General features: G+C 50.0%; 1 protein-coding gene across 1 annotated transcript in view; it reads right to left on the bottom strand.

The window, feature by feature from the left end:
- CDRT4 (CMT1A duplicated region transcript 4) overlaps positions 1-10,494 on the bottom strand; it is a 42,974-nt gene extending 32,480 nt beyond the window's left edge. The window contains exon 1 of the mRNA XM_075014919.1: positions 10,386-10,494. Within this exon, the coding sequence (XP_074871020.1) occupies positions 10,386-10,494 (109 nt within the window). The remainder of the gene's footprint in view (positions 1-10,385) is intronic.
- Positions 10,495-25,543: the final 15,049 nt, after the last annotated feature.

Below are 25,543 nucleotides of genomic sequence, written 5' to 3'. Positions count from 1 at the left end.
ATTAATTATAATTGTACTAACCCAGTGAAGGACACAAGGCATGAAAGCGAGCACTGAGGACACAGATTCTCATGGAGAAAGGAGGTCCTGGGGAGAAGCAAAGCATGGACATGCACTTACACACATGCAGCCCTGAAAGGGTGATAGTTAAAGCTCAACAGCATCTCATGAGAGTTTATATGACAAAGGTTGCCCCTCCCAAGCCATCTGCATTCAGATCAACACAGGGCGCGGGTGTGTTTGCTCTGTGGCTGCGCACTCTTTCCTTCAGATGACTTTAGGTTCATCAATTGCCCAAGAGCCGTTTGTTGTGAATATTCAGTAGTCTGAGTCATTCTGATCGGACACAGAAGTCATATCTGAGCAGCTGTGATTGGACACAGAAGCTGCGTCTACACGTGCACGCTACTTCGAAGTAGCGGCACCAACTTCGAAATAGCGCCCGTCGCGTCTACACGCGTCAGGCGCTATTTCGAAGTTAACTTCGACGTTAGGCGGAGAGACGTCGAAGTCGCTAACCTCATGAGGAGATAGGAATAGCGCCCTACTTCGACGTTCAACGTTGAAGTAGGGACCGTGTAGATGATCCGCGTCCCGCAACGTCGAAATTGCTGGGTCCTCCATGGCAGCCATCAGCTGGGGGGTTGAGAGATGCTCTCTCTCCAGCCCCTGCGGGGCTCTATGGTCACCGTGGGCAGCAGCCCTTAGCCCAGGGCTTCTGGCTGCTTCTGCGGCAGCTGGGGATCTATGCTGCAGGCACAGGGTCTGCAACCAGTTGTCAGCTCTGTGTATCTTGTGTTGTTTAGTTCAACTGTGTCTGGGAGGGGCCCTTTAAGGGAGCGGCTGGCTGTTGAGTCCGCCCTGTGACCCTGTCTGCAGCTGTGCCTGGCATCCTTATTTCGATGTGTGCTACTTTGACGTGTAGACGTTCCCTCGCTGCGCCTATTTCGATGTTGGGCTGAGCAACGTCGAAGTTGAACATCGACGTTGCCGGCCCTGGAGGACGTGTAGACGTTATTCATCGAAATAGACTATTTCGATGTTGGCTGCACGTGTAGACGTAGCCAGAGATCGCTTGGTATGTTTCTATTGCATGATGGAATCAACGTGACTCTCAGAGGGAGGCTTCTGGAGCAAAAACTCACAATGACAAATGCTAAATTAACTGTCTGAAAACATTTCCGATAGTCGTTTGGAAATTTGATGGGTCCACCAAGCATGTCTGCCGGGAGACTTATTTGCCAGAACGTTTCTGGGAAATGAACACAAGAAAGGCACAAAGAGGTGAAGTGAATTTGTTTACAAATTTGAACAGCTGTTGACTTTTTTTTTTCTCCAGTATTTGCCATTTTCCTGGCTGGACCAACAGCGTACCACACTGCGCTTCCCAGGGCCTTTTCTTAGGGATCTTCAGGGTCTATTACGTACATTTAATTCAGACTCACATTATCCTCCAGTTGGTGCAGAAGCATTACTATAATTATTTCCTTTTTACAAATGGGAAAACCAAATCCTCGGATGTTACATGATTTGCTCAAAGTCACACAACAAGTCAAGGACCGTCCAGAATCAGAATGCAGTAATTTTTTTGTGCAAGGGCCTTGCTGTAACCGCTAGCCTACACTTTACACCACCACCCCTCCCCCATTGCTGGGTGATGGGGTGTTTGGATTAAAATAAGTTCAGCACAATACAATACCTTTTACAACAGCGTTTTTATACACAGCACAATAGAGGTGTTGACAAACAAAAATATTGTCTTACATTGCCAAATGTGACCAGTGAGTTCGGGTGCCCAGCTTGAGATGGAAAGATAGGGCTCAAGGCTTTCTGAAGATCAGATTCATTTAAGTTATCTGACGTTGGCTTCCAAAATCATTGATCATTTCTGGAAATCTTGACCTGAATCTTTGCTGAGTCCCTCACAAGGCCCCAAACCTACGAGAGGCAGACTCAGGTCACAGTATTTTCATGCATCTAGATTTCAGACCCCCAAAGGCTAAGGGCCAAATTGAGGAGTTGGTTCCAGCATCTTTTCCCCTCCTGAGGAAAAGACAGATGTGGCTGGAGTGAGATCAGGCCATGGAGTTTGGCTCAATGTAAAACACAAGACAACAGAAACCACCCCCAAAATGCTGCCTTCCACCACACAAGAAAAATCATTCTGAGCACCTCTGAACTTCCTCCATCGATGCAGCCTGCTACAGAGCACTTTCTAGGGGCATTTTCCAACTTTTTTTCAGCTATGCACTTCCAATACCCCTTACAAATCTAATGGTAAATGGAGCCTACGCACGTAATAGAATTAAATAGCTCCCTTCTTGATTGTGTGCCACACCAAGAAACATCAGGGTGCAGCAGGCTTAGTAACTCACACAGAGAGCTCCCTATTTTCCAACAGAACCGTTTCCTTGCCACATCTGAGTTGCAGCACAGAGCCAGAAATCTGGAAGAATTTAACACCCAGTGGATTCAGACACAAGGTACAGTGTTCAAAGTAAACACTGGAACCCCTCACTCATCAGCCAGGAATGCAGAGCCAGCACTACCCTGAGCTCAGCAACTTTTGCTGAGCGGGATCCAAGCCATAATGCAATGGTGCCAGAGCCAATGGGATAGAAATGGGGTCCCTGCGGGCCCTGGGGTAACTTACTTTATTTGCACTTCCATGGGGGAAAAGCTAGGTCACCAAAGCTTGTCTGGGCGCCCCTCCAGCCACTGACTGCACTCTGTCTTGGTCAGTTTTAGTTTGTGGGACTCCAGCTAATATGTGTGGTAGCTCCCACTTTACAGAGTTCCAGGGCAGGGCCAGCCTGGTGGAGCCAACGCTCCCCACCTGCACTGCAGGCCCCACCCCTTCTCTGCTCCACCTTTAACCTGACCCCTGGCTCCCTCCCAGGCCAGCTTGGCCAGAGATCACCTTCCCCAGGGGGTGGGCCATGGGAAGAGCAAGAGGGTGCCTCCCCTCGGCTTCCCGTCCTCCCCCGCACTCCCCACACAGCGTTCCACAACACCCTCCCAGCAACTTGAGCCCGGCTTGTCCACAGGAGGGTGAGAGCTGAGGCCTTGTCTGCAAAGGGCTACATCGCAGCTTTCTGTCATGTGCTGCCAAGAATGATACGTGTGGTCCGATGAAGCCACAACATGCATGCTCACAGCACCACAGGCACATGAAGCCGTGGTTCTCACCAAGTACAAGGCAGCTCTCCAGTTTAGCATGTCCCCGTCCCTGGCTCTTCCTCAGAAGACATGTCGCACTTCAGGGTCCAATAAGCCTTGGCCAGAATCCCATCCAGTTAAGTTATGACTAAAAGTTCTTACTAGAGCTGATCAAAAATTTTTGACTCCCAAAAAAATATTCTGCCAAAAAATGCACTTTTGTCAAAAAAAAAAAAAAAATGGGGTTCCTGCATGACAGGGTCATTTTAACTATTTTTTCCCTATAGGAAATTTCTAAACGAAGAGCTCATATTCCACCTCACTTTGGTTCTTGAAAAACAACAAGGAACAAAATTTTCTACTTAAATCCAAATGAAACCAATGTGTTTGTTTTCTTTTGTTTTAAGAACTCCTGGAAGATTCTCGTATAAAAAATATTCTAGTCAGAATGTTTCACTGGGAAACAAAAGACTGTTTTTTAGCCAGTTCTGTTAGCTACTGTCTGGTTGATGGCCCGTGTGGAATACTGAGTACGAGATCCTCATCTAGTTCCCACGTGCCCATACGCACACCCCCCATGTGACTCATCTCTGCAGTAAGGCCAATGACTGAACAGTCATTAAGACTGACTCTCCTCCTTGAGCTTCTTTCTCCAGATGAAGGGTGAGGCAGATTGACATTAGTATGTGGAGAACCTTGTTCTGCTGTTGCCTCAAGCTTCATTTACTCTGTTCAAAGAAAAAATCTGTCTCCAACCTCCTCTATATATCACTTTTCAGCACCCTCTTAGGGTACATCTGCAGAAGCATCTAGAGTTCAGACATTGTACACCCAGCTAGCACTGGTGTGAACATCTGTGTGGACAACAAGGCTCAGCTTAGCTGAGTACAATAGAAACTTTCCCCATTTGATCCAGCTCAGAGAAACCTTGACCCAGCCCAACAGGAAAATGATAAAATAGCTATCCCAGCAGGAGATTCCAGCACAGTGAAATTTTGTATAGCATGTGCTTCAGAGGCTTAACAGGAACACTGCATGATGACTTACTTTGACTTAAACCCTTGTACTCCACGTGGGGCATAGGTCATCTACAAGTTTCCTCCACTTCACCCTGTCTCAGGACAAAACTTCTAGCTGACCCACGAAGTACCCCAGGTGTTGTCCTTCTGTCTCAGTAGATCTTCTCCACATTGTCCAAGGTCTTGCTCTTTTGCGTTTTCCTTGTGGGCTCCATGTGAGAGCTTGACGAACTAGGCTGGATGATGGTTTTCTGAGAACATGGCCTAGCCATCCCCACTTTCTTCTCTTGATTTGAACGTCAGGTAGTTCTTGTCCTGATCTATTCCAAAGCAATGTTGGCAAGTATTAAAGTCCAGAGGAAAGGGTCAGTCATTTCTCACAGAATTTAAGTATTCCAGCCATTGAAGACTGATACTAAAAAAGTCAGGAGCGATTATATGAGAAACAATCATTGTAACCTTTCCGGCACTCTGCACTGCTTGCTGGAACTAATAAAATGTGTATTCAAAAACCAGAGAAGATGCTACTGAACTCACACTGGACAAACACCATCTAGATATATATTTATGCCACTGTATAAGACTGGCTGGAAATTGTGTGTTGAAACTGGTGTGTGTGTGTGTATGGATAGGTGGATAGATAGATAGAGGAGGGACGTTGATAGAAAGTAGCTTTTCAACAAAATGGAAATTTACACAATTTTTAAATGAAAAAAGTCTAAAATGTGGGCGGGTTCTTTCGAACACCCCAAGAAACGAGAAATGTTTCCGTTTTTCAAATAACCCTACAAAAATTGAGATGGAAACATTTAAGGTTCATCTTAGTCAGGATCTGGAGGAAGGATATGCTGGAGAAAATACATGGCCCAGCCAGCCTACAGCTTGACGCTTCACATCATTAATACCAGGCAAAGTGGACACTCAATGAAAGCAACCAACAGCCGCCTCCCAAACAGCCACCTTTCCTAGGTCCCACACCTTTTGAAAATATCTCATTAGACAGACAAACAAACTCAGGGCTTGGCTACCCCCTGGGCTAGTGCGCACCAGCAGGGCTGTGAGTTAGTGTGCTGTGATCTAATTGTCTGTGTGGACACGGCTGGGACACAAAATCTTTCCCATTGTGCACTGACGTAGTGTTGTAAAAGGGACAAAGTCAGCGCACGCCAGGGAACTTTTTTTGCACACCAGCAGCATGCACATGGCCAGGCAGAGCGCAACATGCTATCTACACCCCCGCTGGTTCACACTCCTCAACTGTGTCGTGCCTGTGTGGACAAAAGAACAAATGGAGATGAACTGCTCATCAAGAAATTTAGGCTTGAAATTAGATGAAGGCTTCTAACCATCAGAGGAGTGAAGTCCTGGAAGAGCCTTCCAAAGGTAGCAGCGGAGGCAAAAGCCTACTGGCTTCAGGACTGATCTTCATAAGTTCATAGAGGGGAGGCTGTGTTGAGACTGCCCCTGATGGCATGTGGTCCGTCAACAACTTGCAGTAGCAAAGCTTCCTGACTGCTGGAGATGGGACACTAGGAGGGGAGGGGTCTGAGTTACTACAGAGAGTTAGTTCCCAGGAGTGTGGAAGATCATAGAATGCTAGGACCGGGAGGGACCTTGAGAGGTCATCGAGTCCAGCCCCCTGCCCTCATGGCAGGACCTAGTACTGTCTAGACCATCCCTGATAGACATTTATCTAACTTGTTCTTAAATATCTCTAGAGATGGAGATTCCACAACCTCCCTGGGCAAATTATTCCAGTATTTGACCACCCTGACAGTTAGGAACTTTTTCCTGATGTCCAATCTAAACCTCCTTTGCTGCAGTTTAAGCCCATTGCTTATTGTTCTGTCCTCAGAGGCCAAGAAGAACAAATTTTCTCCCTCGTCCTTATGACACCCTTTTAGATAGTTGAAAACCCCTTTCATGTGTCTCCTTGATCTACTTTTTTCCAAGCTAAACAAGCCCAATTCTTTCAGCCTTTCTTCATAGGTCATGTTCTCTAGACCTTTGATCATTCTTGTTGCTCTTTTCCGAACCCTTTCCAATTTCTCCATCTCTTTCTTGAAATGCGGTGCCCAGAACTGGGCACAATACTCCAACTGAGGCCTAACCAGTGCAGAGTAGAGTGGAAGAATGACTTCTTGTGTCCTGTTCACAACACACCTGTTAATGCATCCCAGAATCATGGTTGCTTTTTTTGCAACAGCATCACACTGTTGACTCATATTTAACTTGTGGTCCACTATAACCCCTAGATCCCTTTCTGCCATACTCCTTCCTAGGCAGTCACTTCCCATTCTGTATGTGTGAAACTGATTGTTCCTTCCCAAGTGGAGCACTTTGCATTTGTCTTTATTATACTTCATCGTGTTTACCTCAGACCATTTCTCCAATTTGTCCAGATCATGTTGAATTTTGACCCTATCCTCCAAAGCAGTTTCAACCCCTCCTAGCTTGGTATCATCTGCAAACTTAACAAGCCTACTGTCTATGCCATGCACTTTCTATGAAGATAGGTCACGTCTGCATCAAGGTCTAACTGATCAGCACATTTAGAGCTGGGAAGAAGTTTTTTCAAGTCAGATTGGCAGAGCTCACCTGGGTTTTTCGGCTTCCTCTGCAGTATGGGGTATGGATTGCTTGCAAGTTTAAACCAGCGTAAATGGTGGATTCTCTGTTACTTGGAGTCTTAGATCATGATTTGAGGACTTCATTAACTTAGCCAGAGATTAAAGGGTCTATTGTCGGAGAGACGAAGTGAGGGCCAGTGGCCCATGATGAGCAGGACGTCAGATGAGCTGATCTCGATGGTCCCTTCTGACCTTAAAGTTGATGAGTCTGTAGTACCCAGAGGTACTGAGACCTCATCTGGGGTGAGTGAAGTCCCTGCTCTACAGCCTCAGCTGTGAGGCACCTGGCCTTTAGCTCGTGTGGTAGTGTGCAGGGCTATAGACCCTATGCTCACAGGTTCTATTCCTGGGGATGGCAACCTGGGTCAGTTGGCTTTACAAGTCTATGGGTGAGTTTTCACTACCGAGAAGATCAACCCAGTCAGGGCTAATCTTCTGGTGTTCAATTTGGTGCACCCAGTGGGGATGCACAAAATCAAACTTTCAGGGCTTGACAGTCAACCCTGTGCTCCCCAATCTTGTGAAGAGTAAGGTAGGTTGACAGGAGAGTTTCTCCCATTGGCCTCCCTCAGTGAGGATGGCCGAGTAAGTCGAGTGTAGATAAGTCAGTTCCTGCTAGGCAATTGCCAAACTGGAACTGCGCACCTACAATTGACTCCAAGGACTAGTGTAGACCTGGCCTAAGGTGTGTTGGGTGGAACGTAGGAGAGGTTATCAGAAGTGGCTGCTCTGGCCTGCACCAAGACTGGACAGAGAATCAGGGAGCGTTAACCAGTTCCAGCAGAGAACCTGGACCAACAATTCTAGTAGATGAGGCATAAACCTTTAGCTGAACTGGCCAGTTCAGTGGTAAATGTGCCCCAGTTTCCCAACTACAGCCTTGTGGCTGCCCTGTCAGGCTGACAGCCAGGCTGCTTAGGCTCTCCAGCGCAGCAGATGTCAGGAGGCTGGCTGCAAAGGCCTGTTGCTTAGCCACAGGTCATAATTCTAGCACCATCTGTTTTCTATGTCCCCCTGGGCACAACTCCAAGTGCATAACAACATGTGTCTGTCACCAGCACTGTACAGGGCCTGGTATTTGCCTCCTCCATGGCCAGCGGTTGTCAGCAAGACTTTGGGTTTGGACTGTCTGGTGTGTCCTGACAACTACGCACCCCTGGCTTCTCAGGAGCAGTTGCCGGCTGCACAGCAAGCCAGCCAGCCAGCGCGTTTGCCCGTCAACGCAAACCGTAAAGGCTGGCCGTGCTAAGTGAACATTAACGGCTTTGCTGGCTTTGTAAGAGCATCCTTTTCTGCTAGGCCGTGTTCTGCAGCCCACAGCCACCGAGCCTGAGGGTTCAGACAGTATTATTATAACCCCTGCCCCGTGGGTGGCAACAGAAACATCTGCAGGCCGATCGGCACATCCAGCACAACATGAGCTAAGAAAAATAAGTGGTTGAAAGGGGACTTACCCCACCCACCTCAAGATGTCCAGCGCGTGACTGCCCTGCTGCCAGCTGGCTGGATTTCAGAGACAGCCTGCCTCGCATAAGGGAAGGGGGCTGGGCCCTGCCTTCCACGGCCAGCTGGAAACTCGTGGCTGTAAAGCAGAGACCCTGTCCCCTGCACAACCCCCCCCCCCCCCGTCCCCTACCCACCATTCCAATCATGTAATGGGGGCCAGGCACGTACCTACCCCTCCCGCTCCCCCCAGAACTTCAGAGCACGGCGAATCAGCTGACTGGTGGCATTCAAGCTCTGGGGAGGGGGAAGGAGCAGGGCTGGGGGGCAAGTCAGCTGATGGGTGGAGAGGAGAGGGGGCAGGCGCACTCGGGGGGGAAGAGGCAGGGAAGAGGCCAGGTGGGCATTTAAAGGAGTGGAGTGGGCCCAGGGCTTGCGGCGGAGGGGAGGCTCAAGCAGCGTCTGGAGAAGTGACACACGTTTAAAGCAAGGGCTCGTGTGAGGTCCAAGCTGATCTCACACACCACTGTGAGAGCTATGGGCTCCCGCTGCTTCTCCATGTGGCGTTTGCACCAGCAATTTAATTTGCCCCAATAATGGATCACTCTGTGCTGAAAAGGCGGGACACAGAAGGAGACTCAGGCGCAATCCACTTCGTCTGATGCTTGGGGTCCCAGTTAGTGCACACACCCAATTGCGGCAATAGTCTTGTGGACTACGGAGCCCACACCCACGAGGCCTTTGGTGGCAATGGAAGCCAAGCTGCAGCTGCACCTCCCTGCAATCAATCCTAGCCCATGGCAGTCAGGGAATGGGTGACTTGCCAGCTTAACTCTGCTTTGAGACTGGTTTGGAAACCACTTCAAGTCAAGGGGTGCTACAGCTCCATCCCCTTTCCCCCGCACTGCAGGTCCCAGCACTTTTGGGTGGGCAAATAACTTGTAACAAGCCCCTTATGTGTTCAGGTGCACTTCTGTTTAGCTGGCCTCGGACAGATTCTAAAGCTTTCCAGCATTTGGAAACGAATCACAAAGTTTGTTGGGGAATAAATAAAGGTCCGTAGCTAATGCCCCAACAGCTTTCGGTGCATGTTCAAACTTCCCACCCAGCTCCATAAGGCACACGGCATTGATTTAATGCTCTGCTCGAACAAACTCGCCCACAAGAGCACCACTTGCAAACTGCACCAACAAGGGAACAATTCCCAGAGGACAAATCTCACTGCCCTGGGATGACTCTCAGGTTTGACGCAGCTTTTCAGTGACTAGCTGAGCAGTCGCCCTTAACGGCTTCTCTGTTCCAACCTTTATCTCGACATCCCCAGCAGAGACAGCGCCGGGCCCATGGGAAACTCTTCTGTCAGCCTAGCTGCTGCCTCTCCAGGAGGTGGGTTAACTAGAGCAGGGGGAGATCTCTCCCGGCACTCAAGCGAGGGTCTACCCTGCAGTGCTCCGGTGGTACAACTGCAGAGCTTTCAGTACGGACGCAGCCGAACCTTCCCCTCCAGGGAGCGTTCGCACTAGTGGGCTGTAAAGCAGCGGTTCTCACACTGGTGTCTGCACTCACAGGGGCACACAAGGCATGTCCGGGGCCGCCAGCCCTGCTGATCAACTCCTCCCCTGCCCTCCCAGCGCCTCCTGCATGCCAGGGACCAGCTGCTCAGCAGAGGAGGGATGGGGAGGAGCAGGGACAGGGCATGTTTGGAGGAGACAGGCAGGGAAGGGGAGGGGCAGAGGTGGCGTGGCAGCAGGAAGAAGGGGGCGGAGGTGCAGGGCATGTGTCTGAGCTGGGCTTGAGGCCCCCACCCCGCAGGGGAAATCAGAAGCTGGCTTGCGGGTCTGTGACCATTTTTAAGCCAAAAAGGGGTTTCTCGGGTGGTTGCAATTTGGCAGCCGCGGCAGCAGAGTGTCGTGGGAAGTGCAGGCACGCCAGGGGAATGAGCACGCCGTGCCTTTATTTCCGCAGCGGCGCATTTCAGCCGGTTGGGGGTTTTCAGTATTTGCTCAGCTGCTGAGGAGTTTGGCCTCAGAGCTCACGTGGGCACTCCTGTCCCCGTACATACCAAAGGGTGCTCGGCCATGGACTTCAATGGCAGCTGGATGGAACCCGCAGCCATACAGTGCCAGCCTCCTACCTTTCAGCGAGCTCTTAAAGCTGCTTGCAGGGGCCGTTTCCATCTGTGTCAGGCGGTTGAACGCTTCGTTTTGAGCAGGCTCCAAGAATTCCTTTAAAAAAACACCCATGCCTGTCTCAGTAAGCAGGAGGGGTGCACAACGTCACTCCCAGAAGGCGACGCTCCCCCAAATCTTTCCAGCTGGTTTGCTCTCAGAGGCAGGCCCGCCACCCGACAGCAGGGTGGCAGACGTTGAAGCAGTGCCAGTAAACACTTTGTGTTACTATAGGGATGTCACATTATTGCCATTCACAGGGAACCATGGTAGTTACTTTGTGCGCCACCAGGCACGAAGCCTTAACCAAAGCTCGTCCGAGTCGCTGGAAAGCATCCCCTGACTGCAGTGGGTTTCAGATCAGGCCATAAATGCTCACTAGACAGCCAGGGGTGGGAAGAGGGGGTCTACCATAGTCACCCATCACATTACTATGGTTGCAAAATCAAGGACTCAAAAATTAGGAAATGCCAGACTGAAGCTTGTCTGAGCAACCTTAATTCAGCCCTCTGGGCATTTTGGTATCTGTTAATTACACAGTTCCATAATACTCCATCTGCAGGACCCTCGCCTCATTCACTGCTCTTCCCTCGACCTAGCTACTGGGGAAGGGTCTCTACCAGAGCAACTGGAGAACCCGCTGTGCTGAAGCAGGGTGTCGGAGAGTTTTATCCCCAGGTTCCGTTGCATGTGTTTCCTACTGTAACAGGAGGTGTGTGCCTGAGTTTTCCCGGGCACAGCACCAGTGCAGTGTGGTGAGAGGCGTTTTGGGGTGATGATTTTTCACACGTAGGTAATGGGGCTCCCTGGCCTTTGTAACCTAGGCACCAGGTGACACCTTTCTTCCCTGGGAAACAGGGCAAAGGAGGGAGGAGGGGGCCTGCATGGTTTTGAATGGGACCTGGACAGTTGAGTTGGGGGGACCTGGTCTACTGGAAAGGGAGGAAGAGGAGCCAGGCCCCGGCTCAATCACACACACACCCCAGGCCCTGTCTCCCCAGGATGGATTGTTCTGACGGCTTCTGGTTTCTGTGCTGACACATCTGTTCTACCCTGTGGCCCGGTTGCCTCATAACCCTTCTGTCTTCCCTGCTGGATGAGAGTCACATCTGACTGGGGATGGGGTGCAGGGCCTGGGGAGCCCCCCCGCTTCATAAGTGCTTCCCCATCACAGTCGTGTCTATGGCTGTGCTGCTGTAGCATTGTAAGTGCAGACCCAGGCTATGACTCAACACTCTTCCATCCAAGAGCTGGACAGTTATTAACTGATTTGTCTTTACAATGTCCCAGGAGCTGCAGTGGGTATTGTTCCCATTTTACAGATGGAGAACTGAGGAACAAACCAATTAAAGTCATAACTATTTGCTAATTTTGGATGCCTAATGAGACAGTTGGGCTGTTCTTTTATTCCAGAGTACTGAGCATTGCATAGCACTTCCTACATTCAAAGCACAGCATGACCCCCACCCCAGACACCAGCTGGGGCTATGAGTACTCAGTAGGCTTCAGCCCCAGGCTTCTTCCCCAGCCTGTCTCACTTCACCCCTTGCAGTTCCGTGTCCCATAGCAACAGTCACCCCCAGATCAGGCTAGTGACAACCCGCCCCATGCTCTTAAAGGGGCAGCGTCTGCCAGTGCCAGTGCTTAGCAAATAAGAGCCACTGCCCTAAGGAGGCTGTTCTTTCCTCACTTCCCCTTTTTGCTGTGATTGACAGCTGCCTGCCAGGTTATCCACTGGGCTCAAACAGCAGAGGTCCCCTACAGTCAGCTCCATGTCCCCAGGGCGTCTCATCCAGGACATGGGCTCGGAGGCAATACAGGAATACACACAACAAAAATATGCCCATTTCCTTCAGAAGAGGATCTAGCTCTGCAGGGACTGAGTCAAAAATAACAGCAGCACATTTCCCTGCCCAGCTGGTGGGTCTCAGACGACGCTTTGATTCAGCATTGGCCTTGAAGGCCAAGCCATGCAGCATGGTATGCTGTACACACACCGATTCCTTTAGTTCTCTCCTACAGAGGGGTGTGTAGGATACCTTTGCTACTGCTGTACCCGTCCTCTTCTCTGCCCCAGCACTGGAAATACAGCTAGTGTCCTACCAGAGGATCCCAAACTCCTCCTTGCAAAATCTCTCCCGGGTTTTAATTCACTAGCTGCTGCTGCCTCCCAGGGTTTGGCATGATTGGTGCTCTTCGGAAGGAAGCCCCAGACTTTGTCTGTTCCATGCAGAGCCTGCTGTTGCGTCTTCTACTCGGCTGCTCCACCCCAGGTGCCCTCTGGGCTCCAGCTCCTGCCCCTGGCTGGCTATATCTCAAGAAGGCAGTAGGTCACAGCTGGGAGCTGGTATTGTGACATAAAGGGTGGCTCAGCTTTTTATTACACGCTACAGCTGGCTTTAATAATGTGCGTAATGCGATCCTGCAAGCGAAATGCCCTTAACGGTATTAGTAATATGCTCTGAATGATCAGCAATGGAACAGTTAACAGAGTAAATTCCGTAGCTACCAGGGATGTAGGACGTAGACAAGGGGATAATTTTTCCCTGGCAGGAAGATGGAGTAAGTGACCTAACAGGACTTTTCTGTACCTAAAATCTATTAGTTTATGAGTCCTCTTGTAACGCCCATTTAGGAGCTCATGGTCCACTTCAAGTGAGGGTGAGAAGTTTGTTAGGGTCAGTGTCTGCCTGGGAGTGGGGCCAGGGTAAATGTTGTTACACTGAAATGGGCAGCAATTCTATTTGAAAAGAAATAACATTCCACCTGCAGTGAGTGGGTGAGGACTCCATGACAGAGCCGGGGTGTGATTCAGCACATGACTACACATGGGAAAAATTCATCCACATGGTCTGCCTGCATTAAGCTTGGCGGGAACCCTGCTCCCCAGCTTGGAAACTCTGTGTGTAATGCTGCATCCCCAGCCCCTGGAGCCACAAAGGGCTGACAATACATGTGGTGGGAGAGGTCGATTAAGAAACCACAAAGGCCCAGCTGTGTGCTTGGTTCCCTGGCTTCCCTCCCTTCCATGCCCGGTTACATTCCCTTGAAGTCCAGCAGAGGTTCTGAGTCAGTTTGATCATCACTGGGATGACTCCTATCAGTGAACGCCTTCTTCCTGTTCCAGGGCACAAAGCTATTTTCTCTCTTCCTGTGAGCCTCCTTCCCCCAGCGAGTGACCCAGTGCCCTCCGCTTTCTGAAGAAACCAAAGGGAAGGTTAAACAAAAATAGGCCTGATTCCAAAAGGGCAACTTTAAAATATTAAGGAATTTGACTGGGCTGAAAAACACAATGTAGAAATATGTTAAGTTAAAGTTGCAGAAGCTATTTGAAGCCCGCATTCCATACAAGCAGAAAAAAATTGTAGGGAAGGGTGGCAGCCCAAGCTGAATGAGCAAGCAGCTCAAAGAAGCAATTCAGGAAAAGCAGAATTCTTGCAAGGAACGGGAGCTCAGACATTAATGGAAGAAAAGCGTTTTAGCCATAACAAAGAAAAAGAAGCATAGTGGAAGTATCTAGAGTTATAGCAGACCACAGGCTAAGCATGAGTCAACACTGTGACATTAAACAAGCAGTCCTGTAGCACATGAAAGACTAACAAATTTATTGATTAGGTAACGAACTTTTGTGAGTAAGACACACTTCTTCAGATTTTCAGATTGGAATAGAACAAACCAGCAGTTATGTAGCACTGTGCTGGTTTGTTTTGTTAGAATACAGACTAACACAGCCATCTCTCTTTTATTATTCAGATTGGAATAGATAATTGTTGCAGAAAAAGCAAAACATCATTTTGAGCTGTAAACAAAACACAATACTTAATTAGATTTACCATATTCGAACTTTCAAAGCAGAGGACAACTCATGACAGAGTGTATCTGTATCCATATCTACCAACTCATGTATTAATGTGTTACAACATGTGTTGATAGATATGTAGCTCTAAAATAACTCTTCCACTCTATTCTGTGCTCTTATGTCTCAGCTGTGTCTAGTTCTGGACACCACATTTCAAGAATGATGTGGACAAATTAGAGACGGTCCAGGGAAAAGCAACGAAAATGATTCAAGGTCCAGAAAACGTGACCTGTGAGGCAGGATTGAAAGAACTAGGTTCATTTACTCTGGAAAAGAGAAGGCTAAGAGGGGACATGATAACAGCTTTCAAGTACATAAAATGATAGAAGGTGGAAAGGGAAAAATTATTCTCCTTATCCTGTGCTGATAGGACAAGAAGCAACGTGTTTAACTTGCAGCAAGGGAGGTTTAAGTTGGACATTGGGAAAAGCTGCCTAACTGTTAGAGTAGTTAAGCAATGTAATAAAATGCCCAGGGAGGTTGTGGAATCTCCATCACTGGAGCTCCTTAAGAGCAGGTTAGACAAACACCTGTGAAGGAAGGCCTTGATGGTGTTTGCTCCTGCCACGAGTACAGCGGGTGTGGACTTGACGATTCTATAAAAACGTGGAACGAAGGCATCAGGCTGCTGAGCACCAAGGGTGGAGTGGAGATTAAAGATAATCTAGGCACCACCCAACACATCAATGCACACGTTGCCTGAGATTTTAGTAAGGGCAACATGAAATTGGGGACTAATGGCGGAGCAGATAACAGGAACAAGGATATGGAAGGAGAAATGGCAACATCCCAAGTGGAAGCCAAATTCAAACAGTTTAATGGTACCATGTCAAGGGGTCCAGCTAAACTCCATCCAAGAATGTTAAAAAATTAGCATACAAAATTGCCCACTCAGAAAAAGGATAAACTGGGGATGGTCGTAGCCTGTGACTGAAGAATTGTGTATACAATACCTATATTTACTATAAAAGAAAAAGGTGACCCAGGAAACTGCATGTCCATTAATTTGACTCCAATGTATGCATGATTTTAAAACAAGTTATGAAAGATGACATAGGTTAGGACATAGAGGTAAACTAATTGGGATAAAATACAACACAGTTTTGCAAAAGGTAAATCGTGCCAGACCATCCGGATTTTGTTCTTTGCAACTGACTTTCTGAACAATGGAAATAAGATCAAATCTACTTGGACATCTGTAAGGCAGTCAGATTGGTTCCGCATGGAAAATCATTGCATTGGAGAAGATGGGAATGAATATGGAGAATTGAAAAGGGGGCAGATGTGTCAGGGCCCTCTTGCTCCTGCCTCAGTTGAAGACCTCAGACTGCTCAGAGACATTTATGCTGGTGAAACACCCAGCGCCGTTTATTTGAAATGTGGGTTTCCGTCACCAGTCTACCCTTTACAGCCTCACTCCTACGTCCCCATCTCTTGGGTCTTCCTCAAATGGGCGCTGCAGGAAGGCACTCCCTGCCCACCCCTCAGCCCTGGCCAGAGGGTCTCTGCCCCACAAATACCCGTTCCCTCCAGTCACGCACTCTGCAACACACAGGCCAGCTGTGCAACTTGCAGCTGGGCCATCACCAAACCATGCCTGGGAAACGCTCTTGCTCCTCATTCTTCATTCCTCGTGTCTCATGTGTCTCATTCTAACACCAAATAGAAGGGCCTTCTACAACCTGTGGAGGATGGGAAGCCCCAGTTTGTATTCAACACAGGTCCTGGGGCTTGTCAGGGATATGAACTGGTGGTTCCTTCACAGAGCCATGAACACGGGTGCGTACTTGGCATGGTTCACCCCTCCCCCACAGCAGCCCCTTTTCCAGCCCCTCCAGAACCTCCTCCTCAGGTTCCAGCTGCACCTTTCCCTGCCCCTCCTCAGATTCACGTTCCCGTCAGTGGCCCCACAAAGCCAGGAAACCTGCTCCTTGGCCCCCTCCTGGCACTGGCCAATGGGCCATCTGTCATAGCTGGAGCAGTAAGTGTTCTGCCGCTGTGGGGCTTATTTCCAACCCTCCCTCTCTTTGTGCCAGGGTCTTTGGTGAAAATGTCAAATAAGATTGCTCACAAGCCTGGTCCTTGATGAGGTCCATGTGGAACCTCCCTCCTGCCTGGCAGCTCACCTCAGAGGGACGTGTTGTAGTCTCCCCTTTAACCAGTCCCTTACTGTGACTGAGAGCTGGGCAAAAGTGCCAAGTGAATTGCCAAGAACATCTACAGCTCCCCACCCAGCCTCGGGGGAGAAGCCACAGGAGCTAGGCATCCAAAGAATCTGGGGGCAGCAAATGCTAAAAGGGGGATGGGAGTGAAGGTCAGTGTCAAAAGCAGGGGGCCAGAGGGGGACAATGTGCAAAGAATCCCGGACAATGCCCACAGCTCCTCAAAGTCACCCAGGGAACCACACGGCCCAGAGGGACTCCTCCCAGTTACGTGACCTTCTCCAAGGATCGGCCTTAGGAGCATTCTTATTGGATGTTTTCATCAAAGCCACAAAACGTGGGAGTGTGCTAGTACAATTTGTGATCAAAAATAATATAAAGTGCACACTGTACATGTTAAATTCTGTGCTGTAATTGAAATCGGTGTATTTGAAAACACAGAAAAACATCCACAATGTTTGATATATTTCACTTGGCACGCTGGTGTTTAACAACCCAATTAAAACTGTGATCAATCACCATTTTTTAATCCATAAGCTTTCCTGGGCAGAGTCCTGCTTCATCACCTGACCAAGTGGGTCTTTGCCCATGAAAGCTTATGTTCCAAAATATCTGTTGGTCTGTAAGGTGTTACAGGGCTTCTTATTGTTTTTGAAGATACAGGCTAACTCGGCTACCCCCGGTACATTTTTCAATCATGAGGGATTTTTTTTGAGTTAATCGTGATTTAACTGCAATTAATCACCAGCCCTAGTTGTAATTGTTTAGCAGTACCATGCGGCGGTTCCAATGGTCGGTGAGAGGTAGGGGTGTGTGGTTGAAGAAGGTTATATTTACATACTGAAGCAGGTTCTCTTTGCGTGTTTGGGTGGCCAGTTCCATGAAGCAATCTATTTTTCTGGTGGGGTGTCCATGTTTGGTGAAGGCAGATTTGTGGGTTCAGGTGTAATATCCCACACTGCCTCCTTGGAGCATAGTCTATGTTAGCCATGTGCCTGGCTGTAGGTAGAGTTCCTCATAAGCCTGGAGTGCTTATTGGATCTCTGAAGCTAGGTATGGTGATCCATGATCTCAAGGAAACATTTTGTCACCAAAGTCTGAAGAGCTCCTCAGAGCTTGTTCTAGTTCCTATACGCCTGGGAGTGACTCATCTCTTCCTCTTCCAACTTCCCATCATTTTGCAGCAAGATTCCTCACTCCATCCAGGACTGATAAAAGGAAATGACAGACCAACATGAAGCATTGCCATTCAGTACTGGCCTTCAGATAGGCAAGAAGCCAGGCACATTTGTGAGCTGGGAGAGCTGAATGTCAGTCAGTGCCAGGCTTGTTGGCACAGATGTTGTATTGTTCTGATACACGACTGAATCATTTGTTCTGAAAACTCCCCCTGAAGAGTCACGTTAACCTTGCGAGCAGATGTCTGAGTCTGGCCAGTCTGAGCTGACCATCCTGGACAGCGCTCCCTTTCCAAATGCCTGTGTGACGTGCACGTTAGCCAGGACTGTTGCCTTCTGTTACAGTCGTTAGTCAGTGACATTGATTGAACAGCGAGTGGACTCCCTGTTCCTCCCCAGGAACTTCCCAGGTATGGAGTGGGGGAGGGGTGGATGTTTCACTCATTACTCGTGCTAATTCCGTGCTCTCAAATGATTTACACTTGCCCATGAGATAAAATGCCAAATGTCAAGATGTAAAACTCTTTCCTGGCCCTGCACAAACATTAACCCACGGACACCTGCGTGAGGTAGGTAACTAATTATCCCCATTTGCTAATAGGGAAACTGAGGCAGACACCTCAAGTGACTTGCTCAATGCCCCAGAAAGTCCATGTCTGAGCCAGAATTAGACTGCAGAACTTCCTATCTCATAATGCAAATCTGCCAGATTATATTGTTTCCTATATGCCTAAACCATGGCACTTAAAATGCCACCACTTTAATCCCAGGGTGAGCAGTTCTGCAGCTATTAGAACGCCTTCAGCCAAACTCTACACTGGTGTTAACTGGTCCATCTCCATTCATTAGACTCTGGGCACTTTACACCAGCAACGAATTTGGCCCTGTGTTGCAAATGATGGTGTGGTCTAATTCATTTACTCTGCATCTGAACCCAGAATGTGCCAGGTGCTGTACAAACATCCATTGGCTGGGGCTGCATGCAGTTGTTTAATCCAGTTGTAAGTAACAGCAGCCCCAGGCCATCGTACCTGGACATCTCTAAATAATTCCTTGGCCTCTCTCTGCTCAAGTGAGCTGTACAGCACCAGAAGTCTATTTAAGGGAACAATTTCTGTGCTTCCACCCAGTTCTGGGCTTCACTCCCCCTGCCACTCTGGGGCAAATGAGAGGCGCGATGGAAGAAAGCCAGAAGGGACCATCAGGAGCATCCAGACACCTCCCTGCATAGCCTGGGCCAGAGAATTTAGCTCAGTTCTCTGAGTATACAAGGTCATTTGTAAACCAAGTCAGGCCAATTTATGGCAACCTGTGTGCCTAACAGCTCTCTGGCCCTGGGCCTCCCCTGGCTGCCCAGCTGGCATTCACGCTCTGTTTACCAGGATCCCCACAACTGGAAGCATCTGAAAAATATAAATAAATCATAAATTAAACCCTCAGTGGCAGCCAATCATAAGCAATTAGAGGAGTAGGGTGGGGGCACAACATTGTGGGGCGTCGGATCAGCCTCATGTTAGAGGTTCTGCGGAACTGGGAAAGAACCAGATACCCCAGAACAGTCTATAGGGGATGGGTTGAGATACTAATTGCCAGGACTCCTTGTAACAATGCCAGCTTGTGCTGTGAGCTGCTCCCACAGACAGATGGCTTCACTCTGAATTTCTGATCTGCTATCTCCTGGGATGAAAGCAACAAACTCCTCCCAGTTCTGGCGCTTGCTTCCCACCTGGAATGGCTTGCGGAGTGCCACACTCTTAACCCTTTCTTGCCCAGTCCCGGAGTCTTTTCATGAAGCATAGGAGAGAGTGGAGCTTCGGGGTTGGACTCTCCACAGGTATCCCATAGCCGTCGCAGGAGCTTCTCAGAGCCTGGGAGTTCGGGCTAGAGCCTGAGGTCTAATCCTGGCTCTGCCACTCACTTGCTGAGTGAACTTGGGCAAGTCCCTTCATCTCCTGTGCCATATTTTCCATCGCTGACCTCAGAGCGGTAGTAGTGGCTTTTGTGACATGCTCACTTGCCCTCTAGGACCAGAGCCAAGATCACCAAACAGCTAGCAGACAGGCCAAGGAAGAGCCGTCGGAAGGCAGTGCCTTTCAGTGCTGGGGAGTGTGGTACCCAGCACGGGCCAAGAGCAATGCCGGGGTAAGCACGGACACTAATGGGATGCATGATCAGAAATGGCTGCGTGCCTAAAAGCAGGGAGGACTGGGGTGTGTTTCTGGCTTTTCTGGAGCCTCTTAGTATGTGACCCTGGGCAACACATTTCCCCTCTCTCATCCACCTTACCTCTTCAAAGGGCTGTTTGAGGCTTAATTCATTGAGCTTCGAAATCCCCAGCTCCAAAGAGCTACAAGGCACGCACAGACTTACCCAGCCATTCACAGGAGCGTCACACACCTGGGCAGCTTCAGACTCGGATGGTTTGAGGCAGTGGAAGGCCAGGGAGCTAGAACTCTCAAGAGAATGTTCTAACCGCTGCTCTCATGGGGAGCAGGACAGAGCCGAGCAGCCCTTGGCACTTTTACATGGGACAGTATTTGGGCTCCAGAGGCCACGCATTGCTCCACACTCATGCTGGCTTCTCTGCGTTGACCCACCAGGCAGCAGGCACTTCGAGAGAGGCTCTGGCTAGGGCCCTGCTTCCGCTGTACCTTCTGCCTGGATAGCCTGCATTGACATGCTCTTTTGTAACCCCTTGCAGAGCAAATCCCAATAGAAATCACTAGGCCTTCTGCGCCCAAGGTAAGGTGACCTTCTGGCCCATTTTGGTCAGGACAGTCCCGTTTTTAAGCCCTGTGTGGTCATCCTGGCTTTCCCCCCACAAAGGTGGCTGTTTGTCGCAGTGACATTGTGCATCACTTGAAGCCTGGGGAACCTGGCCTGGCGACAACACAGTAACTAAACTCTAAGACTAAACCTAATTTTAACTTTTTTTTTTTTTTGGTTAAACTTAATGGGAAAGATCACCTGGATGAGAACGGCTAATGGTAGAACAATAACGAACTCTTCTTTGTCTTCCAATGACAGAAAGAGCGAAGCTCCGTCTGCTGCCGAGGATGCCAGAGAAGGAATAGAGGGGCCCATGCTGGGTGTGCACTAGCTAACATGAGACAGCACTACCGTGCAGTCACCACACGGGAAACTATGGCTATAGAAGAATCTCCAAGCTCAGTGGGTGTGCCTGCGGGGCACAAAGCAACGTCCAGGGGAGGAGGAGGTGGCGATGGAACACAGCTGTAGTGCCAGCCAGCTGGTGGGGCAGGGGCAGGGTGGCTTGGGCCCTGGCAGGCGGTGATGCCAGCCAGTGTTCCCTGCAAGCCAGGCGCTTGTGCAGCCTGTCCAGAGAGAGTCAGATGCCGCCCTGCTGCCCAGCAGAGCCCCCACAGCGAAGTGCTGTGTTGCTACGGGCGGTGCACATTTGCACAGGCCTCGGGGCACATGACAAAATTTATTCTGCACATGGGTGAAAAGATTTGCGGGAACATTGATGTCAGCCCTGCGCAGGGGGGAAAGGCTGGGCTCAGATGAGAGCCCTGCACAGGTGGAGGGAGGTCTCAGGCTAGCAGCTCTGGGCAGCCCCACGGCTGGGGGCTGAGGTGGGGAAGAAGGCGCAGGGCTTGGACAAGCAGCACGGGCCAGCCACGTGCAATGTCCCATTTTCCTTCTGGGAACCAGTCACCCTGACGTGAGAGGGGACAGGCTGGAGTGAGCTTGGGCCAGTGTCACAACAAGCTGTGCTTCACCCAGGTTAGGGGGACTTTCTATTGATCCCCCCCCCCACCCCCCGTCCCAGATGTAGGAGCAGAAGAGGCTTACTACTGCTCCTCCTCCTCTCTCCAGCCTGCACTCTAAGAGCAGGCCTAAAAACAGCCCCCAGATCTCTACGAGCAGTCGGGAAAAGAGAAACCTGAGCTGCGCTCGTAGGATCCTGCTGCAACATGCACGTCATGAATTAAATCAGTCAGTCAGCCCCGGTGCATCTGCAAATCTCCTCCCCACCCCCCGCAACCAGCAGCAAGATTTAGCTTCCAGCGCAATAACCGGAATCCCAGGAGGACCATACAGAGCCTTTCTAGAGCAACAGCCACCATGGCAGTGCAGAGCGCCAAGTTCAGCTAGGTCAGAAGCAAGTCAGAGCCCGCGGGTGGGCAGACAGCATTAGTCAGAGGCTTGTGAATCAACCAGAGTCCCTCTGGAGTAAAGGATGGCCCTGGAGCCCCCTGGAAGAGGCGTTTGCCTTGGTTGGACCTGGGTTCCAGAGGCACTCAAGGGTGTCTCTTTACATGAGATATTTTACTGTCCCCCTTCCCCTCAGAATGTGAGGGCTGGAGCTTGCAGCTGGGTGTGCACTCTGCATGGAGGCCGAGGGTTTGGGCAGTAACAGGACACACCAGACAGACAGGAAAATGACCTTCAGAACAATGGGCAGCTTGCAAGCCGCAGTGGGGCTCGGCCGTCCCTTATGGCCTGTCGCCCTTTTCTGCCAAAATGTTGCCCTTTAACTCAGCGGGCTGGTCCCCTTGCGTGTCCAGAGCCAGGCAGGCGGACCCCTGGGCCCAAAGGACTCCAGTTTGCTCTGGAACACCAACACCACTAAGGGTCAGGGAGCTGGGCTCTGCTCCCTCCTGAGCCACTGAAGCTCAACAGTGGGAGGAGAACATTTTGGGGCTGTCTTGCAAGTGGCTTCTTTGGGGCTTTCTTTCCTGCTGCAGGCTGTGGCGATAGCCCAGGAGCGGGGAACTTTTCTTCGGTGAGGGGCCATGCACCAGTGAGAAGCCAAAAAACAAAAACCCTCGTGAGCCTGGCCCCTGGGAGACAAAAAGCAAAGAAACAAAAAGAAGCAAACAACACGCACCAGCCTGGCCCCCAAAAGACATGCACACCCTGGGGGTGCCAGGGCTTTCTCACCTTCCAGCTCACCAGGGATGGATCGGGCCCACGGCTTCCCTTGGTCTGGTCCATGGCAAGGCCATGGGCTTCCCTTCCTCCCCGCAGCAGGCAGAGCTGGTGCCAAGCGGGATGCCAAGGCACGGAGATGTACAGTGGGGCTGCTATAGTCCCCAAATCACACCCAAGACCTGGAGCCATCTAAATGCCAAATATTTGGTAAATGGTCTTAGAAATGTAGGGCTGGGTGGGACCTCAAGGCGTCGTCTAAGCCACCCAGCAACCGCCCCGCTTCTCCCGCGACCTGAACACATGCGAGGACTGTTCCAGGCCCCATCAGCCTAAGTCTGCCAGCATTGTAAACCTCTCCCCACAGGTCAGGGTTCCCAGACCTTTTATTCTGTTTATTGCCGTCCTCTGGACGTTCTCCAATTCATCCACATCTTCCTGCAAGTGCAGCACCCCAAACTGGACACGGTCCTCACCGGTGCGGAGGAGAATGGAAAGGTTACCTCCTACAGCTCACACGGGAGGCTCCTGTTAATTCCTCCCAGAATAATACTGGCCTTTTTCGCACATGCCTCACCTTGACAGCTCGCTCAGCTGCTGTCCACTAGAACCCCTTAAACCCTTCGCAGCTCTGCCACCTGGCCAGTTAGTCCCCAGTTAGTATTGGTGCCTGTGACAGGACATCTGCCCTGCACTGGCCTAATAAGGGTTAAACTCAGCCCTGGGAGAGGGCTGGGGCTGTGGAGCCAGCAGCTGCAGATAATAGCAACTAATTAGGCCAGACAGGGGTGGTATAAATAAGGGTTCCAAGGGAGGCAAAGGAGATTCTTGCTCTAGCTGTGGAGCAGGAGGACCTTGGCTGCTAAGGAAGCTACAGAGGCAGAGTGGGGCTGAGGAAAGGTGGGAAGAGCCTGAGGGGTGCTAGGGCTGCAGGGAGGTGACCAGAGCAGGAGAAGGCAGCAGGTCTGCACCCCTGTGCCAATGATGAGCAGCCATTTCAGACAGTAGTTTGCCCCGAGGCGGGAGCTAGATGACATATGGCAGTGGGTCACTGAGGCAAGGTCATTCTAGGGGGTTGTGGTTCCCTGGGATGGTCAAAATCTGGATGTGAAATCTGCAGCATGCTCCTCATTAAAAGCCTATATTTTGGAAGAGGGGGTGAAGATGCAATGGATTCTTCGCTTATTTGTCCTCCATACGTCAAAAATTTGAGATAAATGGATGAATAGCAGTAGATACTTGCTATGTATTGCTATTCTAGCGCCTCCTTTTCGGAGAAGACTGTCTGGTTAGTGCAGTTTTTCCATGACTAGCTCTGGGGCACAAGGACGCTGGCAAATTAGGGAAGGTGCAGGAAAGAGTTTCAAAAATGATTTGAAGGTTGCAATAAATACCTTGCAAGGAGAGATTTAAAGGATCTATTTGATTAACTTATCAAAAAAGAGTGAGAGGAGACTTAACTGTGGTGGATAAGAACCTTTACAGGGAGAAAACACCAGCTAATAAACAGCTCTATGGAGAAGCAAAGTAAGGCATAACAAGAAACCAGGGGGTGAAAATTAGAGCCAGACAAATTAGAAAGTAGGAACTTTTTTTTTAAATGAGGGTGATTAACTACTGGAACAAACTCTCAAGGGAAGTAGTGGGTTCTCCATCTTTTGAAGTCTTTCAACCAACAGTGGACGAGTTACTGGAACAGGTGCTTTATTCCAACAAGTTATTGGGCTCTGTACAGGATCCCCTTAAGATCCTCGGCCTGTGTCAGGCAGCAGGTCAGACCAGATGTTCTAAAGATACTTTCTGGCCTTGAAATCTATTCATCAGTTAGGGCAAAAAAAAAATACAAAGAGCTAAGACCTTGGCACAGTTCACTCATCTCTCGACACGGTACAATCAGATTCCCTTGGCAGCTTTGCTGTTTGTTGCTACCAGATGCAATTACACTGATTCATCTGGAAATGAGGAATAATGTTGAAACTGCCCAAAATGAGGGATTGTGGTTTAGTTTTGTAGGAACATATCTGGGAAAAAGAAAATGTCTTCGTGCATCCACACACCCTTCCGCCCCTTGGTTAGGCCTGGCTGGCTAGCGATGTGCTGATTTGTGGGGTTTGGTTTCTGTGTCCAGGTGGCACTTAGAGAGGCCCAGATGTCCAGTTTCCAGGGTCCAGCCAAAGCAAAAGCCCAGTTACTGCAGGGCAGGGAGAGGCACCAGGTCCTTAACCTGTTTCACCCAGGACTGCCTCCTACCTGTAGGCAGGCTCCTTGAGACAACCCAGCAAGTGAAGTGAGGAGAGGAGCAAGGCCCAAGGATTTACATCAGGGCAACATCCTGAAAAGAGCACAGGCAAAGACCTCAGGACCCAGTGCGGCTCTCAAAGCCCGGCAGGGGGTGGTGTAGCAGCACCAGGAGTGTACCTGGAGCCCATCTGCTCCACAGCCAGCCTGAGCATGGGAATGTCAGTCTGATCTGACCTGCCACATCTTCGGAGCTTTCTCCACTGCTGGTTAATAGCGTGTTCCTCCCAGGCGCGGCGCAGACATCTGACACTGTCTCCCAAGTGATTCTCAGAGGAGTGCAAGAATATTCTACCTGCACCTTCTGCTCCTTTGGCCCAGGCAGCAGAATTCATCCCCATCACCTGCGGCCACCCTGCCCATTTGCCAGCCAGATGCCAGCCCTCCAGTTTCTCCTTAAAGCCAAGAGTCTCACAATTGAGTCTAAGGTGGCTGATAATGAATCACTGATTCCTGGACTGCGCTGCCGTGATGCTAAGCAGGCAGCTGCAGAACCAGGAAACAGACCAGAATCCTGGAAGGGCCATTGTGCACTCAGTCACATTCCTGGTCACCCTGCAAAAGGACAAAGGCTGGGCTTTCCTGGGACTAGTACTTTGTCTCTTCTGATGGAAGAGCCCTGGGCAGGACACGATCAGCTCATCCACAGGAAGCATGAGTCACTGCTGGCTCTTAGGTAGTGTGGGAGCTCTCAATAAACAATAACCCTCCTTCAACACATCAAAGCAAAC

This window comes from Carettochelys insculpta, chromosome 20 (assembly GCF_033958435.1).
Source record: "Carettochelys insculpta isolate YL-2023 chromosome 20, ASM3395843v1, whole genome shotgun sequence".
In the NCBI taxonomy this organism is placed as follows: Eukaryota; Metazoa; Chordata; order Testudines; family Carettochelyidae; genus Carettochelys; species Carettochelys insculpta.
The sequence above is the reverse complement of the archived record's forward strand: the minus strand, read 5'-3'. Positions and strand labels throughout refer to the sequence as shown.